An 18,740-nucleotide genomic window follows, 5' to 3' on the forward strand; every position below is an offset into this window, starting at 1 on the left:
TTGGTGGCATGTTATTACAACATTTGGGAAATTATTACATTATCAGGTTCTGCAACAAAAGGGTTAATCCAATAATGTAATAATCTCCTGTTAATGTAACAATTTATTACATTATTGGTTAAAACATTTTATTACATTATTTGGAAGTTATTACATTATGAAGTTTTATTACATTTTTGATGGAGGTAAGAGGATATTTTTATTACATTAGTCTAAAATTATCACATTATTGGGTTCTACACATGTCCCTACCCCGGTGTAAATGACATTCATGTGTCACGATCCTGCTTTCATTAAGTTAAAAACTCCATCAACTTCACACATAAAGGTCAGTTTACTTATCATGAGGAGTACAACTCAGCCTGTGAAAACACTCGTCAAATCTTTCCATTAACATATTCCTTTTATGTGATTGTTGTATTGAATTTATTCTTTTGGATGACATTGCTTTCATTGCTGCTCACAAGTTAAATGGAAACTCCACTGACTTCACACATAAAGGTCATTTCATGAGTTAACAATGAGTACAACAATGTGTCACATCTGAGAAAAAAAACCCTTATGATGTCATCTGGGTTATTGTCATATCAGCGTGTGTTTGGGGATTACCCATTTCCTGCTTTAGAAACTGGGGCTGTGGAGTTTAAAAAAAACAGCTGCCGTGTGGAATGAGACACAACCAGTTGGCAAAGGTAAGGTAAAGGTACTTTATTGTCCTATACATGTTGCAAAATTCATTCTCTGGTCACTTAAGGGACCAGTGGGCAGCGCCCGGGGACTAAATCCAGATCTGTATCAGTGTCTAGTCAATAGCATTGACTGAAGAACCTGACATGTTTTTGATGGTGGAGGAAAGCGGAGCACCCGGAGGAAACCCACACAGACATAGGGAGAACATGCAAACAGAAACACAGAAAATGGAGGAAACCACGCTTAAGGCATTACCAGGAAAGGATGTTTTTTAACAAAAGGAATTTAATGTAACAAATATAACAAATAATTTTAAAGCTTAACAAATGTGGCTGGCAAAACATAGTACCAGGTTAACCTAAACAAACAAATAACAAAGCAACACGCCGTGGTGCAGGGGACCAGGAAAAAGCAAGCAGTCAAGCCCCTCAACAATCAGGAAGGGGCGGGTTTTATGCAATCTGGAGACAGTGGGCAGCTGCCTCTGATCTGCCTGATGGCCTCAGCTCCACTCCACCAGGAAGTTCACCCCGCAACAAAACACAGACAGAGATACACACACACAAACAACCTGGCAGAGGCCCTGGGGCCGTCACACATGGGAACACAGGTGCAGAAAAATGCAAGCAGGTTCTCTGGACTGATGAGTCAAAATCTGAAATATTTGGTTGCAGCAAAAGGCAGATTGTTTGCTGAAGGACTGGAAAGCGGTACAAGAATGAGTGTTTGCAGGCAACAGCGAAGCATGGTGGAGGCAAGTTTGGGGCAGAAAGGTACCTAAAGGATGTGTATTATACAAATGAAAACTGCACAAGAAAGCATAATTAAATAAGGCTTCAGTTGTCATGACCCCTGCATCTGTCACCAGAATTTGGGACTGAGTGAGTGTGTTTTGATTTGTTTTTTCCTTTGGGTGAGTGAGGCTTGATTGGTGTGTTTTTGTTCTGTTTTTCTTCCCTCCCTTTCTCTCAGTTTTTTAAATCCTGGGCATGTCTGGTTTCCTGAGTTAACTCTAGCTGCACCTGCTAGTAATCACGCACCTGTTTCTGATCAGTCATCCCTACCTCTTCTTAAGGAGAGACCAGGGGCGAGTTCAGCATCGACAAAACTTGGCAAAACGTTTTTTTTCAACGGAAACAGTGGTTCCCTGAACACCCTGTTGTGTAGATGGTCCTTAACACAGAGTTGTCTTTGCCATATTTATTCTGAGGCCTCAGAGGTACAAATCATAGAGAGTACAGAGCAGTCTGCAGGAGAGTACAAAGGAAAGAGAAGTGTGTATATGTTTTATAGAGCTGTGGAGTGTGGTTGTTTTTAGCATCTGTTGCTGTAAGGAAACAGGAGTGTGAGTGGCAATTACTAAAACAATGAGTTACAAACAGGAACTTTGTCTGATACCTGTTAGGCTGGATTGGGGCCCTGTGTCATCGGTGTGAATAACAATAATAATAGAAAAATAGGAAAGTACCGAGGATGCAGTAAGGGAAAACTGACGGTGAAGTACATCTTGCTACATGAATGACATCAAACAGTATGAGAAACATAAGATAATGCTATAAGATATATAAATTACTCATTCATTGAACAATAAAACATGATAGAAAAGACATTGTATGAAATAATAATAACCAACTCACCTTTTAGCAACATTTACAATGGTGGGTGTGGGGTGTATCTGTAATCCTAGCCATGGGTGTATGAGATATAGAAACAGTGCTATAAGGAATGCAATAGAAAATATAAGGCAGAAACATTCTATCAGTAACCAAGATCATCTGTATGTGGATCTGTAACGCTTCCGTCTCTCATGGTTTTCCATACTACCTGTACGTCAGAGGCAGCAGAGTTCAGGGGTTCCTGATTGAGGTGCATCTAACACCTGCAAGTTAGTCCACATACAACATACACAAAGGATGCCCCAAGTCCGACAAACAATATAGACAGCACAATGATAAGGAGGGGAAGCAATATCAGTGATATAAATGACTCTGTAACTGTTCTGCGTAGTTGCTGTTGTGGTAACGTCTGTACTAAGAGCCTGTGACCAGGGAGAGCGTGGATGGGAGTGGAATTTACCTTGTGGATCTGTTCAGGTGTGACAGTCATTGAAGTCTGTTCCCAGGGACAACACGCTGCTCACTTTTAGGGTTTCTTGCATCACTTAAATCAGCAGTGGTGAGACCAGATATTTTTCCCACTAGCTCTCTTGTGCTGTAAGACAGCCTGTGAGTCAGAGACAAAGGGTGTTCCCAATCCCTCCTTCACTCACAACACAAGGTCAGGGAAAAGACAGTTTCAGTTACTGATTGTGCACGCCTGTGACTCTGTTACTACAGGTTTTTCTCTTTTCTTTCCCTCTTTCAGTCTACACGAGTGGTGCCTATAAGGGCCAGTTTTAGCAATGCTCCAAGAAACACCAAAACAACAACCAACCAGAGGAGGATCAGGAAGTTACGGGTGAGGTCACTCATGATGTCCTCAGTGTCTACAACTTCGGGTGATGACTTGGCACATCACATGACCCTTATGTGATGACTGGCTGTCCAGTGACTTTCTTGCAATGGCTGGCGTGGACCCACGTGGCTCGTTCAGCGACCTTGACTGCTGTCTGGGTGGGGAGGAGCACCTGGTATGGACACTGCCACCGTCTGGAATACCAGGCTTTTCTTTTGAAGTCTTTTATAAGGATGTAGTCACCGGGCTGGATGCTGTGGAGTGGTCCCGTGGCTGGGGCTGGAAGGACTGTTGGCCTCTGATGTCCCTTAGATTAAAAGACAGGTTAGTACAGTATGTCAGCATAGAATCTTCACAGAGAGTTGTGGAAGGGAGCTTTTTCCTGGAGCTTCCAGGCCGATGTGTGAGGGAGCAGCAAAAAGGATTTCAAAAGGGCTCAGATTAGATCGTTTTCGTTTCCGCATTCTCATGTACATCAGCCCAATGGACAGAGCTTTTGTCCAGCTGGCTGGGTGGTACACACAGTGTTTTCTAACATTTATGCCGAGGTACGTTCTCAGTTCCTCTCCGGGAACCATCACCTTATCGTGGTGGAGAGGTTTGTGTGCCCCGGTGAACCTGGAGGCTGTGTTGTCGGGAGCCTAGTGCTCCTGGTAGGGTCTCCCAAGGCAAAGTGGTTCCAGGTGAGGGGCCAGACGGAGAATGGTTCACAAAGACCCTTGATGACAAATCGAGGAAGAGGAGGAGAGACCCTGCCCGGAGGAAGCCCGGGGCCCCCGTCTGGAGCCAGGCTCAGAGGGAGGGCTCGTCGGCGAGCGCCTGGTGGCCGGGTTTGCCACGGAGCCCGGCCGGGCTCAGCCCGAAGAAGCAACGTGGCACCCCCCTCTCCATCCTTTGGACCCACCATCCATCGGAAGATCCGCAGGGGTCGGGTGCGCTGCCACATGGGTGGCAGTGAAGGTCAGGGACCTCGACGGACCAGACCCGGGCAGCAGAGGCTGGCTCTGGGGACATGGAACGTCACCTCTCTGTGGGGGAAGGAGCCGGAACTTGTGCGGGAGATGGAGCGCTACCAATTAGATCTGATGGGGCTGACCTCCACGCACAGTCTCAGTTCTGGAACCGTACTCCTTGATAGGGGATGGACACTATTCTTCTCTGGAGTTGCTCAAGGTGTGAGGCACAAGGTGGGTGTGGGGATACTCACAAGTCCCCGGCTGAGCACCGCTACGTTGGAGTTTACTCCAGTGAACGAGAGGGTCGCCTCCCTACGCCTTCGGGTACTGGGGGGGAAAACTCTGACTGTTGTTTGTGCATATGCACCAAATAGCAGTTTAGAGTATTCGGCCTTCTTGGCGACCCTGAATGGTGTTCTGTATGGGGCTCCAGTAGGGGACTCCATAGTTCTGCTGGGAGACTTCAACGCGCATGTGGGCAATGATGGAGATACCTGGAAAGGCGTGATTGGGAGGAACGGCCCCCCTGATCTGAACCCGAGTGGGTGTTTGTTGTTAGACTTCTGTGCTAGTCATGGATTGTCTATAAAGAACACCATGTTCAAGCATAAGGATGCTCATAAGTGTACATGGTACCAGAGCACCCTAGGCCGAAGATCAATGATCGATTTTGTAATCGTTTGATCTGATTTGAGGCCGCATGTTTCGGACACTCGGGTGAAGAGAGGGGCAGAGCTGTCAACTGATCACCATCTGGTGGTGAGTTGGGTCAGGGGGTGGGGGAAGACTCTGGACAGACCTGGTAAGCCCAAACGGGTAGTGCGGGTGAACTGGGAACGTCTGGAGGAGGCCCCTGTCTGTGAGATCTTCAACTCAAACCTCCGGCGGAGCTTTTCTGGCATCCCTGTGGAGGTTGGGGACATTGAACAGGAGTGGGCAATGTTCAAAACCTCTATTGCTGAAGCTGCAGCGGAAAGCTGTGGTCTCAAGGTCTTAGGTGCCTCAAGGGGCGGTAACCCTCGAACACCGTGGTGGACACCGGTGGTCAGGGAAGCCGTCCGACTGAAGAAGGAGGCCTTCCGAGATTTGTTGTCTCAGAGGACTCCGGAGGCGGTTGCAAGGTACCGACGGGCCCGAAGGACTGCATCCTCTGCTGTGGCAGATGGAAAGCAGTGGGTGTGGGAGAAGTTCGGAGAAGACATGCAGAAGGACTTTCGGTCGGCACCAAAGTGTTTCTGGAGAACTGTCCGCCATCTCAGGAGGGGGAGGCGGGGAACCGTCCAAGCTGTGTACAGTAAGCTGTGGAACCCTGCTGACCTCAACTGGGGAGGTAATTGGGCGGTGGAAGGAACACTTTGAGGAACTCCTAAATCCGACTGACACGCCCTCTTTAGTAGAGGCAGAGCTCGAGGCTGATGGGGGATTCTCGTCAATTTCCCTGGTGGAAGTCACTGAGGTAGTCAAACAACTCCACAGTGGCAAAGCCCCAGGGATTGATGAGATCTGCCCAGAAATGCTAAAAGCTTTGGGTGTGGAGGGGCTGTCTTGGATGACACGTCTCTTTAACATTGCGTGGAAGTCGGGTACAGTGCCCAAGGAGCGGCAGACTGGGGTGGTGGTTCCCCTGTTCAAAAAGGGGGACCAGAGAGTGTGTGACAATTACAGGGGTATCACACTTCTCAGCCTCCCTGGTAAAGTCTATTCCAGGGTGCTGGAACGGAGGGTTCGGCCGATTGTCAAACCTCAGATTGAAGAGGAACAATGCGGTTTTCGTCCCGGTCGTGGAACAACTGACCAGCTCTTTATTCTCACAAGGATCCTGGAGTGGGCTGAGGGGGGCTCTTCTCAGGGCTATCCAATCCCTGTACATCCAAAGCGAGAGCTGTGTCCGAGTACTCGGCAGTAAGTCGGACTCTTTCCAGGTGAGGTTTGGCCTTCACCAGGGCTGCGCTTTGTCACCTATCCTGTTTGTGATATTCATGGACAGGATATCGAGGCGTAGTCGTGGCGAGGAGGGGCTGTGGTTCGGGGGGCTTGGGATCTCGTCACTGCTTTTTGCGGATGATGTGGTCCTGATGGCATCATCGGTCCGTGACCTTCAGCTCTCACTGGATCAGTTCGCAGCCGAGTGCGAAGCGGTTGGGATGAGGATTAGCACCTCTAAATCTGTGGCCATGGTTCTCAGCAGGAAACCGGTGGAGTGCCAACTCCAGGTAGGGAATGAGTCCTTTCTCCAAGTGAAGGAGTTCAAGTACCTCGGGGTCTTGTTCACGAGTGAGGGGAGACTGGAGCAGGAGATTGGCCGGAGAATCAGAGCAGCGGGGGCGGTAATGCACTCGCTTTACCGCACCGTTGTGGCGAAAAGAGAGCTGAGCCGTAAGGCAAAGCTCTTGATCTACTGGTCGATTTTCGCTCCTACCCTCACCTATGGTCACGAAGGCTGGGTCGTGACCGAAAGAACGAGATCGCGGGTACAAGCAGCCGAAATGGGTTTCCTCAGACGGGTGGCTGGAGTCTCCCGTTGAAAGGAGCCAGTTGAGGTGGTTTGGGCATCTGGTAAGGATGCCTCCTGGACTAGGGAGGTTTTCCAGGCACATCCAGCTGGGAGAAGGCCTCAGGGAAGACCCAGGACTAGGTGGGGAGATTATATCTCCACACTGGCCTGGGAACGCCTCGGGATCCCCAGTCAGAGCTGGTTAATGTGGCTCGGGAAAGAGAAGTTTGGGGTTCCCTGCTGAAAGCGGACTCAAGGTTTGGACAGAAGAATCTGAAACAACACGGTTAACACCAGAGGGGTGACGAGAAGTGGACCCATCAGCATATAATATTAGGTCTAGGTTAGTCAGTGGTTAGTCTTTTAGGTCAGGTCTGGGAGTGCAAATGAGTTCAAGTTCGGCTAAACAGTCACGGTGATCACCGTCATCAGGAAGTGGCATGAGAGATGCCGGGTTAAGTGTGTTGCAACGTCTGATTTCCACGTTAGGCATGTCGAGCAGGCAAGTGTGATAGCGGAGATAACATGCTACTGACAGATGAGACGTTCTCTGTTCATTCAAAATGAGCGTGAACAAAAAGAATGAGAGGTGAATAACCATCAATGTCATGTGAACTCAGGAGGGCCTTTTCTGCTGTTACAACTGCACATAAACACTTTGGAAGACCTGCTGCAATGGGATCAAGTTAGATGAGAAGTACGCCACAGAGAGTAGTTTGTCGCCACGTTTTTGGAGAAGCGTTCATCAACAGCCTGTGTGAATGGCTTATTAGGGTCTGGTAGCCACAATGTAGGAGGTGACTGGAGCGCAAGCTTCATGTCATTGAATGAATGCGACCCAAAACTGTCTGTCTGGATGCACGGGAACGCTGAAAGAAGCATTTGATAGGTCAATGACAGAAAACCATTGAGACTCAGGCGGTATTTGTGACAGAATTGTCTGGGGACTAGGAACCATTGGTGCTCATGCATGAACAGCTGCGTTTACTGCACGGAGGTCTAGTACAAGCCGCCATTCATCAGGTTGACCTTTGTCTTGTATTTTCTTCGCAGGAAACATGGGAGAACACCGGAGGATCAGGACAGGGAATGATGATACCTGCATCTAGGAGAGAGTCAAACACAGGTTTAATGCCTTCAATTGCTTCTAGCTTCAACAGATATTGTGGTTTGTTAGGCCTGAAGTTACATTTAGTTTTAATACTAACTGGCTCAGCAGACCTGATCAAGCCAACATCATATTTGTGTGACGCCCAGAGTGTAGGCGGCACTTCTGAAAGCTCAGGAGGAAGTTGTGACATGTCAGTGTAACACGTGGTTGTGCAGTGTAAATGTTCAGCTTTCATAAACTCAGCCTCAGGTGAAACATGGTTTTGAGCCAGTTTTACCATCTGTTGACATTTTGAGCTGAACAAGCCACTGATAAACATACAACAGATTGTTTGAGAAGCATGATAATGCATCTGGGGGTGATGTTGTGACTAAGAATGAGGTCCCTGCCCAACAAATTTATAGGACATACAGTAGACAATAGGAAACTATGTTTTAGTGCTGTGGGAAATGGGTGATCTGGACTCTGTTTTATAGAGCTGTGGAGTGTGGTTGTTTTTAGCATCTGTTGCTGTTGATACATGAATGACATCAAACAGCATGAGAAACATACAATAATGCTATAAGATATATAAATTGCCATAACAATTCCCTGCCGGATGTTCTTAAACATCCGTGACCTTAAAAGAGAAAGAGAGATCACTTTGATTTTAAAACATGGCTCCTCTGAGTGTATGACGTCCTACAGATGTAGGCAGAATATTCACACAAATTACTAGTGATGGCAAGTTCGAATCTTTTGATGGAGTCGAATCTTCAAATCTTGTTCATTAAAATTAACTAATCAATTCTTAAAAGAACTCCATCGCAGAGAAAATAACAAAGAAATAAACACATAATATGAACACAGCAGTTTGGCAGGTCTGGATGCAGAATGGGCCACATCAGGTCTGGATTCTGCTGACAGAGTGAAACAAACATGAGCACATCGCTCTCAAACACTGCAGGTTGTTCACCAGTCAGGAGCTGTGAAACAACAGCACGGCTCTGTTGGTAAATGAAAAGGAAAAGTTACAATGCGTTATCTGGCGGACCAGATCAGCTGTGGCTGCAAACACACCACAGGGCTAACATGCGGTGTGGCTGTGTTAACGGTGTTTCAATGTTTTAATGACTGGGTCCGTTTGTTTTGGAGAGGAGACTACCTCAGAGGTAATTCGGCTCCCATTAGAAACCTACCAGGGCACTGAAGTGTTAAAACTACTGTATAGCACAACATCACTGCGCTGTAATAACGTTATGCTTTATCAAATGTCACATAATCATATACAAGATTAGGTCAAATGAATGAAACGTTCTTTGAACGATGCAACACTACACAGAACAGACACACACACACACACACACCCATGCAGCTTCCTGCATTTGACAGAGGAAATGCCCTCCCCTTGTTACCACAAACCGCCACATTCAGCAGCAGCAATACACATCTTTTGTGACACCAGGGTAGGTTTGAGCATCGCCATAACTGTTAAGAGGTGAAAGATGATCAGACCAGAACACAAGACACCTCATCAAAGCATGTTGTATCTGACAGGCAGAAGTTGGATTAATGATGTCAGTTGATTCAGACCAAAAGAAGTAATTGCCAGTCCTCAGTTAACAGTTAACATCACCCTGACACTCATGTATTATGATCAAAAGCTCCAGAACAGCTTTCATTATAGTGTGCTTTTTAACTGCTGTTGAACCTCAGCTATTAAACATCCATTCTGTTTACATCTGGACCAACTGTCTCTAATCCAGATGGTTAGTAAACCCAAAAATGTATCATTCTTTTACTTCAATTGAATAATACCATAAATATTACAATATGTTTTTACATATGACTTCTTGCAGAGAAATAGTCAGGGCATCACCAAACTTATTACATTTCCTTCAGTGGGGAACATCCATGTCTGTGTCAATCACCTTGGTTCCCAAACAGTTAGAGAGTCATGATCATAGGTTATTAAGTGTACATGGGATGAAAAAGTTTTACAGCTCCTTTACTTATCCACCTATAATGTATGGTAATGTATCTATCTAATCATACATCATGCCCAAGCGGGAACAGGTCTGCCAAGGGAGCATGGCCACAAAATGACCTAAATAAAATTGATTATTTCACGACTCTTATTTAATTCTCAAGTGAAACAAATAACTAAAACTCAAAGAAATTAAGGTAACAATTTGCATAGACATTTTTGAGTAGGATCAAAGTAAAATAAAGATGCTAGAATAGCTGTGTAAATTTATACACATTAATTTAATCTACTAATTTAAATAGCACTGTGTAAATTTAACCAGCGCCGTTGAAAAAGCTTATTAGGAGTTGGCTTTCTCTTTTTCTGACTTTCTCTGGTGAGTACATTTAGTTTTAACTGTCATTTTAACAGCCCTGTTAAAATTTAAGTTAAGGTGAATCACAGATGCACCTAGCTAAGCAAGCTAGCTAACTCCATACAGAGCCATTAGCTCCACCATCTCGTCCAAATATGGTCACGTCCGGTGCCACTGGTTGCAAAAACTCAACATGGCGGCACCCTAACGGCCAAACTCGAGGCTTCAAACCAAAGGGTGACATCATGATGACTACGTCCACTTCTTACATACTGTCAATGCTCCTGGCTCATCACCACCTGCAGCGTCTCCAACTGTGGCTCATTAAGTAATCAGCCCATGCAGTGAAATACTCCGATTCTTTTTCCACTCCTCGCCAGTTTATCAGTTTACCTCCCATGGTATTATTGCTCCGGCCAACTCTCCGAATTTTAATCTAGTTGTACTTTTTTGCAATCAGTTTCTAACGTCCTGTTTTTTGTTTACTCCAGTTGTTTCCTGTGCGCTAAGATGCTGCCTGCTTGCCTGCCTGCCTGCTTGCCTGCCTGCCAGTCAGTCTGTCCATCCCCAACCATCTGGTTTTCTCCGTGCTCATAAAAAAAAAAAACATCCTGTGTTTTTGACATCTGTGTTGTGTTCGCTCTTGAATCCCTAATGAAAACCTAACAACTACTGGATTACTCAAGGAAAACATGGTGACCATCAGATCTTTAGCATGTGCGGTCAACGTCTGCTCTTGGTAGTATATTTTAAACCCTGCACATAACAGAGAACAATGTATTTCCTCTGACGAAAACTCTCTATAGGATCAGCGCGTCATGATGTGTTTGCACAGGAAGTCAATGTTATTGGCCTTGATTGTCACATCCTCTAAGCACCCACCTATAATGTATGGTTATGTATTCTTCATTCATATTCTTCGATGTAGGGCAGCTATGTATCACCCTCTATATGAAAGAGCCAGGTTACTGCTTAAAATAGCCAAGCTGTCATGTCTCCAGGTAAAACAACACTCTCATCCAGCACCCGCTGAACAGTGACAGATTAAGGATGGGTTTCTTTCGCAACCCTAAAATAACGAGAGTAAAAGCCCTGTTTTTCCTTACTCTGAGGAACTCTGGAAATCTCATTATTTAGTGTTCAGTGAGTTCTTGCAGCTCTGATTGCAGTGTGAGACATTGTTGCCTCTATGACTGGATTGTTTTCAGTATCCCACTGAACACTGGAGGGAGAGGCAAACTGTAGTGTGTAGCCTCTGCTGATCAGTCTGTTCATCCAGTTGTCCTTTCAACATATACAGGAACACTCAGGGTGCTGAAAGTGGGTGAACATGTTCTTGCTGCATGTGTCACAACCCCTGGGGGGCTTGGACCAAAAGAGCTGAGAGGAACTGACCAGGAACATCAGCCAGTGATGTGTGTGTGCTGTGCACGTGAGGTGTAGTGCAGACACTGGTGCTCATTATAACACACTGCTTTTTGTAGAAAAAACGTGGCGGAATGTGTGGCAGACACAACGTTTTGTGACAAAAACACACACGAAGTGACACGATAAGTGATACGTGCAATGACCAAAAACCACGCACGGAACAGGAGTTGTTAATTATTTTAAAGATAAACTTTATAAAGACAAAAAATATATATATTTATATGGTGAAAGAATGAATTTGCACATGCGGGCAGACGGGATTAACTGTGAGAGAGTTGATGACTTAGGTGAGTAAAATGTTTTGTAATGACAAAAGCAGCTGCCTGCTCTCACTGGCTGGATGTCGATGTCAAGTTGGCCGACTGCTCCAGATTTTTAGCGTGCTAGATATCTGTCTGGTGTCAGAGATGCGTCAGCAAACCTCTTTGATGCGTCGTTGAGTAGTTCACACATAACGATTGGCGAGCCCCGAATGTCTGCGAAGTCAGTGGCTTGCAAATCAGGCTTAAAATCGTGTAGTGTGAACTAGGCTTTAGCTGAAAATCTAATGACAGCCAGCTGACACAGTGTGGGAGATGTGGGGAGGAGCAGGGGTGTAAGACGCAGCCCCAACGGCTGGTAAGGGGCATCTCTGCCGCTGATGGTGGTCCCCTTTGGTCAAGACGGTCCAGCTTCTGGCTGGGTCCAGCCGACGTGGCGCCTGATATTCTCTGCCACCTCCAATACCGATCTCATCCAGCGGAGAAAGCTAGCAGGGACATTTTGTTCGCTGCCGCCAAAGCCTGGAATGCACACTGGTGGGTCCGGTCAGCCAGGTGGGCAATAGCTGGTCTTTGGTGGATGGAGGCAAAGTGCCATCTGGCCATGTTGGGCTCCAAGGGAGGAAAAGGGGAAAAACAAACCTCTATGAAGCACTCAACCTTCGTAATGGGAAAGTAGGTAGAAATTGGTTCTAGGGTCCGTTGCCACACACTTCTGGTATTTTCTGATGCTCAGAACACATTGCCACACAGGATTGCGCTTGGTTGGTTGAGCCAAGAGCACATCACCAGCCATCTCATCTTGGGGGGACCTCTTGTGCTGGTGGAACGAGGAAGTTCTTGCAGGTGGTCGCTGTCTTGATGATTTAGTTTTGGGGTTCTGGCCACAATTTCTTCGCAGCAGTGAAAGCGTCTGCTCTCTCCTGCTTCTTGGCCAGGGGAATGCGAACACAAGAAATGACGCCTGCAGGGTGAGAGCCAGGCCAGTGTGCTCTGGACCCAGGAAAGACTCACTGTGGTCAAAGCCCATGATGTATCTCATTTGGTAGGTGGGACACACACAGATGACACTCTGGTTGGTTCTCGCTCGTCTGTGCCGAAAATCGTCGGAAACGGAGAAATTAGTGTTCATATTTAACTAATCTTTTATATGACCAGGGAGTAGGACGAGTGAGTCTCAGTGAGTAATTGGTGTTTCATTAATTTTTATGCAATTTTTATACACTTGTCACATGGCAGCTGCATTGGCTCAATCAGAACAGGAAACAGAAATGATTAGTTTGCGACTCACAGCTGTGGGTCTCTGGACAGCTCAGCCACAGCGCTGTGCCGCACTAACTAGTTCGAATGAATGAATTGAACGAAATGAATTAGTTCATTTTACTGACCAAGTATCGAAGATCCAAGTCAGTCAAAATCCTCTGAGTTCCCCTCACTTCCAGAATTCATGTCCGAGTTACCCAGGATTGCACAGAGACTTCACTACATAAAAAAATGATTACGTAGGGACTGTTAGTGGTAGAGAACACAGGGAGACAGAGATATGTTGATTATCCAGAGTTCCCAGACACCTGGACAAATAAAACCACAACTTTCTGCATGGCTGGACACTGTAGTCTGTAGTCAAAAATAGATGTTACTAATAAAAGTTTTTTTGTGTGTGATTTGGGTGAACTAACTCTTTAAGCAATTGTTGGAAAGGGTGCATCCAAAATGTTTAAAGATAACAGACATCAACTAAACAAGCTGTTTACCATGATTGCATCATGTGTTGTGTGCGATGTGAGGAGGCTGCATCATCTTGGATCTTGTTTTTTTAGCACCTCTGATTGTAGGAATACATCAGAGGCTGAGTAATGAACTACAGACTGTGAGTTCTTCAGTACCTAGAGGCAAATTAAAGGTGATAGAAATTAATAACTGTGTATATGTGTGTGTGGGTGTTTTGGAACTGTTTACTTCCACTCAGGACTCTGTGTTAATGACCTGATATAATAGATGTTTTCCAATGTCAAAATAAACACTGATGAATATAGAGATAAGTTTGTTCATTTTGATCTATTAATTTGAGTTGACCAAAATATCCTTATTGACACTTTTGTTAAATGATGAAGAATATATTTTCAAAAGACATTTACTTGTGCCAGTTGAAAATGCCAATGCAACTGCGTGCAATGCAACATATATACACCAACAATACATTAGTCTGTCTGGCAGACAGCCACCACATTCATGACCTTTGAGAGATGACAGTAGGAAATGGCCCCATGAACTGCGGAACCAACTTCCTGGCCTCCACCCAGAGGGGCAGATCTTGTGTATACAACCAAGATCATTGCCCTGTAGTGTAATAGGGTGCAAGCATATGGAGTTGGTTGGTGCACTGTTGAAAGTGCTCTGAGGTGCGCAGGAGTGTGGAACAGGCCTACATCCAAGTGGCAGTTGTGTTGGTTCTTGCTGAATACTGAAACTGAGGGGACAGAGGGTCTCGGAATCTTGATGGTAGAGGGAGAAGAAACAATAGCTACACGGCTTGACGAGAATTCAGCTGTTTGACTGTATGATGTACTTAACGTTCAATCTAGCTCACAAACTGTAGTAGTTTTTTCAGTAGAGGTGATATATATTAGATGGTGCAAATGCTGATCTTGCTATCCCCACTTCTGCCCCACATCAGATGCACCTGTTTCCATTCCCATTTGCTCTTGCCTAGACAATAATGAAGAAATATATAAATGGAGAAATGGATTTAGTTAACCAAAGCATGCTTATTAATTCAATAAAGTTGGGGCAAACTATTCTGGAGAAATCCAACAACATGACAAATACCATGATATAAAGTGAACAACACCGCAAGCAATCTAAGTAAACTTAGCTATGTTGTGGGTTAGCAAACTGTCGCTATGTTAACATGCAGAGAGGACAAGAAGGTCCCAGAGCCAGTCCACCAGCTCCAGACCTCAGTGAACTAGAAAGTAAACTGAATGTACGTGGGCAATGCTGGAACAGCTGGAATAGTGTTGTGTGGCTTGGTCCGAGCTACTGTGTTTGTTTCCCATTTACAGAGCCAGGGCTGACCACAGACAAATTTTTTTTCAGCAGAACGGACAGCTAGGGCCCTATTTTAAAGATCTAAGGCGTGAAGTGTGTGTTGCAGTTGCGGTCGTGGGTCACACCTCTCCTCTACACTGGTTTCTTTATTGTGTGTTTTACTGATATATGAGTGTTTTCTTTAACGATTTACTCTCATGATTAGAGAGGCTGCTGTCAGTCATATTAAACGTTTCCATGTGCGCAATAAAGTCACAACAAATATTGTGGGGCATCATTTGCACTATGCTCCATCGCACTGTGTAGATGTGTACATGTATGCATGTATGTGTATTTGTGCATATCACATCCACCTCTGACATGTACATAATAATGATAATGATAGGCCTAATAATAATTTACTCCTGCATCCTTTGCCTTCTCCTCATTGCACTATTTTTCTCAATCTGTCTATATTGTTGTTGTTGTTTTTTTATAGTATGTATATATGTGTTCTGAATACTGTAGTCTGTGTCTGATTTTATTATTTTATAATTGTATGACTAAGTACATTGTGAGCAATGTACTTAGTCCTTGTATGTGTACACATATTTGGCAAATAAAGCTGATTCTGATTTAAGCAGCAAAACAAAAAAACTGTAGTTATAAACTTGACATGACATGACAAGAAACTCTCCAGAGGACACAGAATTCAACTTTTAGTTTGTGAAATAATTTAGATGCTCTGATGGAGCTTAGGATTGATCAGGAGGACAGCTGCTTTACTCCAAACAGTTTCATTGTATGAACCTAGACTGTGTGTGAGACCTTTTGGATGTATAGAAGAACACAGAATATGAATTAACATTAGATCATGACCGATCCTGTGATTTAATTATCAATGAAATTACGCTGCTGTGCCTCCTGTGTAAATTCGCACAGCGTCTCTCTGACCATCGGAATAATGCGTCCATAAAATACCAAAAAACAGTTAAATACTGAACCGTTGAATTTAGACTTATTTTTTTGGTGAATGGCGCAATCGCTCTCTGCTGCCTCAATATAGCAGTGCGCCAAAAGTTCACACCTCATTTTAAGAACAACACTCTCATGGGCGCACAGATGGGAGCAAGTGCATTGGCTATTTAAACAATGTGGGTGCTTGGCGCTAGTCAGTTGGAAACTAGCAATGACACTTGCATTGCGTTTAAAGTCTGGTGCAAGATAGGGCCCCTAGGCGTTCCTAACACAACAATCCTAACAGAACACAAAAGTTACAAAAAGAGTACAAGTTTAACCAGGCGGGGTGGAGGGAGGTTTGGAAAAGGGATTTCATGGGCAAGTGTAGTGAGAGCTGGAAAACAGAGCTGGTGCCTCCAGGTGGGCAGCCCGAGGGCTGGACTGGAGGGGTGTAAAGGTCTGAAGGGCGACCAGAAGGGCGTACCAAAGTGCTGGACCAATGTGGAGGACTACCAGGGAACCAACAACAAATGTGGAACATCCCAGGGGGTCTGTGGCAGCTGCAAAACCCCACAGGAGGCCGTGCAGGGGGTCGATGATGAGACTGGAGATGATAAACGGAGCCAGTGACCACTTGGAGTCAGGCATGAGAGTCGGTAGAGCCAGGGAAACCAGAAGCATCTGAAGCACAATATTTGAGGGCTTCCGTAAATTAGCAGAGCGCTAAGGGTGGAAATGAGGCTCTGCCTAATGGGGTTGATGCAGCACAGGAGCCAAAATCTTAAGCATCTTGGGAGCAGGGAATCATTGCAGTTCAGTAGTGATAGCGAGTTGCTTTAGCTCAGCAATGTCAGAGGGGGCTGAAGCTGAGCAGGGGCTGAACTTAGCAGTACTTCTGTGCTGCGGCAGCTAAACAGAAGCAGGGTGCTGTAAAGGTCGCACCTCAACAGCATCAGGATTGGGCAGCTGCTCAACAAAATCTGGGAGATTCTGTGGCTCGGCAACAGGGACACTGAGGGCAGGAGTCAGCCAGACCAAGGACAGTGCTCTAGTGGGGCAGTGGGGTTTAATGAGCTCTTTGAGGTTGGATGGTGCCTGTCATTTAACCCCTTGATGCCTGGATTTTTTTACAATAAAAAAAAAATTATGTCTTTTCATTTGCTTTCAAGCTGCTAAATTAAGTGAAGTTTGTTAATTTGTCTATAGAACATAGAAAAGATATAAATTCAGGTATGATGTAGGCATGATGCAAATCAGCCAGGCATAAACGAGAAACCAGGGCTTGCAAAAGGTTCCTAGGTACGTATCTGCACAAACTGGCATCGGGGGAATACATGCGCTATCTTGGCTGCAGTCTGAAAGGAAAAGGTGTGATGCAATTTCGCGACAATCGGCATCAAGGGTTTAAGGCTTTGTAGGTAAACAGAACACTAAATTCTATTCTGTATTTCACAGGGAGCGCTAGAACAGGAGAAATATGCTCTCTTATCTGCAGTCAGGATCAGCTGGAGAAGCTTAAGAGACTTAATTGTGCTGTTCATTAGTAGATAATTGCAATAGTATAGCCTGGAAGTAAGAAATGTGGGGACCAGTTTTTCTGCAGCATTTTGGGACAAGATGTCCTAGTTTTAGCGTAATTACGTAAGTCAAAAAGGGCAGTTCTTGAAGTTTGTGCAATGTGCAAGCTGAATGACATGTCCTGATCAAAGACAACCAGAATAACAATGTCACAAAATAATACACCTTGAAGGTGTTTGGGCCCAAGTAAAAACACTTCATTTTTGTCTGAGTTCAGCATCAAAAAAATGAAAGGTCATCCAGGTTTTGACATCCTGAATGCACACTTAATGTTTGGCTAACTGACTGGAATCGTCCAGCCTGATTGATAGATATGGCTTAGACCATTTTAAAATGAGACGGGAAAACAGACTGAAACAGAGATCAAAATCACAAAATCACAGAGCAGACAAGACAAACTGTGACAATAAAGTGCTATGCCAAGATTGTTCCAATCGACAGGATCAGGAGATTCTGACTATGGCAACGACGCTAATGCCGGTAGATCCTTTAGACTCAACATTTTTGTTTTTCATCTGGGGTTTTTGGCTTTATTGCTGAAACATGTATTACATATGACAGCAATACAGCCACCTGAAAAGGAAGCCGGGGTTTGGATTATAGAGCAGCGGACCTTGAGAAGATTCACACTGTCACATCAAGCGGACCAGGTACAATGGGGGGTGCTGTGATCATCCCAGGAGGAGAGGAAAGAGAGCAGGAATTTCTTTGCTGTCCCCGCTTGGACTTAAAGCTGGGGTAGCCAACGTTGAAGAAAAGAAGAGTGTGGGCAGGTAGACAGGCAGGTAGGCTTACTGCAGTCCTCCAATAGCCACAGATTTAGACCTGCTGTGTCAACATCCCGGATCCGGACGAGCTGGCAGATGAGAAGAGGTGGACTCTGGGTTTACATGGACAATGCTTGGTGATCAAATACTGTCATGGTCATGGTAAGTCTATATATAAAGATGAAAATCATATTGTCATTATTATCTTGTTACTGCTGTTTACAAGATACAAATAATAATAATCTCCAAGACGCAAATTCAAAAAATTCACTGCAGAATTATTTCCTTGGGTGCTTACGTGAATGTATGTATATAAATAAGTGTATTTATTGTTTTTTTCAGGAGGAGACATAATTGCTTTCTTTACTTTTTGTGCAGAGTAATCCCTGATTGAAGGCATCTTGATTTGTCTCTGCCCCAGATATTTCATTAAGCACTTTCTTTGGTGGCAGAAAATCGATATCTTATATTAATGCTGATAATTACATATCTAACATTGTGTACTTAAAGTCACCTTCTCTGACATTATACTATCCACTAAGACATGGCAGGTTTTGTGTTTGCATTAGCATCTGTGAAATTGTGAAGTCTAAGGCCTCTCCATTAGTGATGTAGTACTCAAGACCGGTCTTGGCCTTGGTATGCAACCAATGATGCTTTTTAAAAATGCGTTGTTACCGTTAATGTCTGT

General features: G+C 44.9%; 1 protein-coding gene across 1 annotated transcript in view; it reads left to right on the forward strand.

Moving 5' to 3' along the window:
- Positions 1 to 3,866: 3,866 nt before the first annotated feature.
- LOC123974779 overlaps positions 3,867 to 18,740 on the forward strand; it is a 67,931-nt gene continuing 53,057 nt past the window's right edge. The window contains exons 1-2 of the mRNA XM_046055672.1: positions 3,867 to 4,331; positions 7,648 to 7,720. Of these exons, the coding sequence (XP_045911628.1) occupies positions 3,867 to 4,331; positions 7,648 to 7,720 (538 nt within the window). The remainder of the gene's footprint in view (positions 4,332 to 7,647; positions 7,721 to 18,740) is intronic.

This window comes from Micropterus dolomieu, linkage group LG08 (assembly GCF_021292245.1).
Source record: "Micropterus dolomieu isolate WLL.071019.BEF.003 ecotype Adirondacks linkage group LG08, ASM2129224v1, whole genome shotgun sequence".
Classification (NCBI taxonomy): domain Eukaryota; kingdom Metazoa; phylum Chordata; class Actinopteri; order Centrarchiformes; family Centrarchidae; genus Micropterus; species Micropterus dolomieu.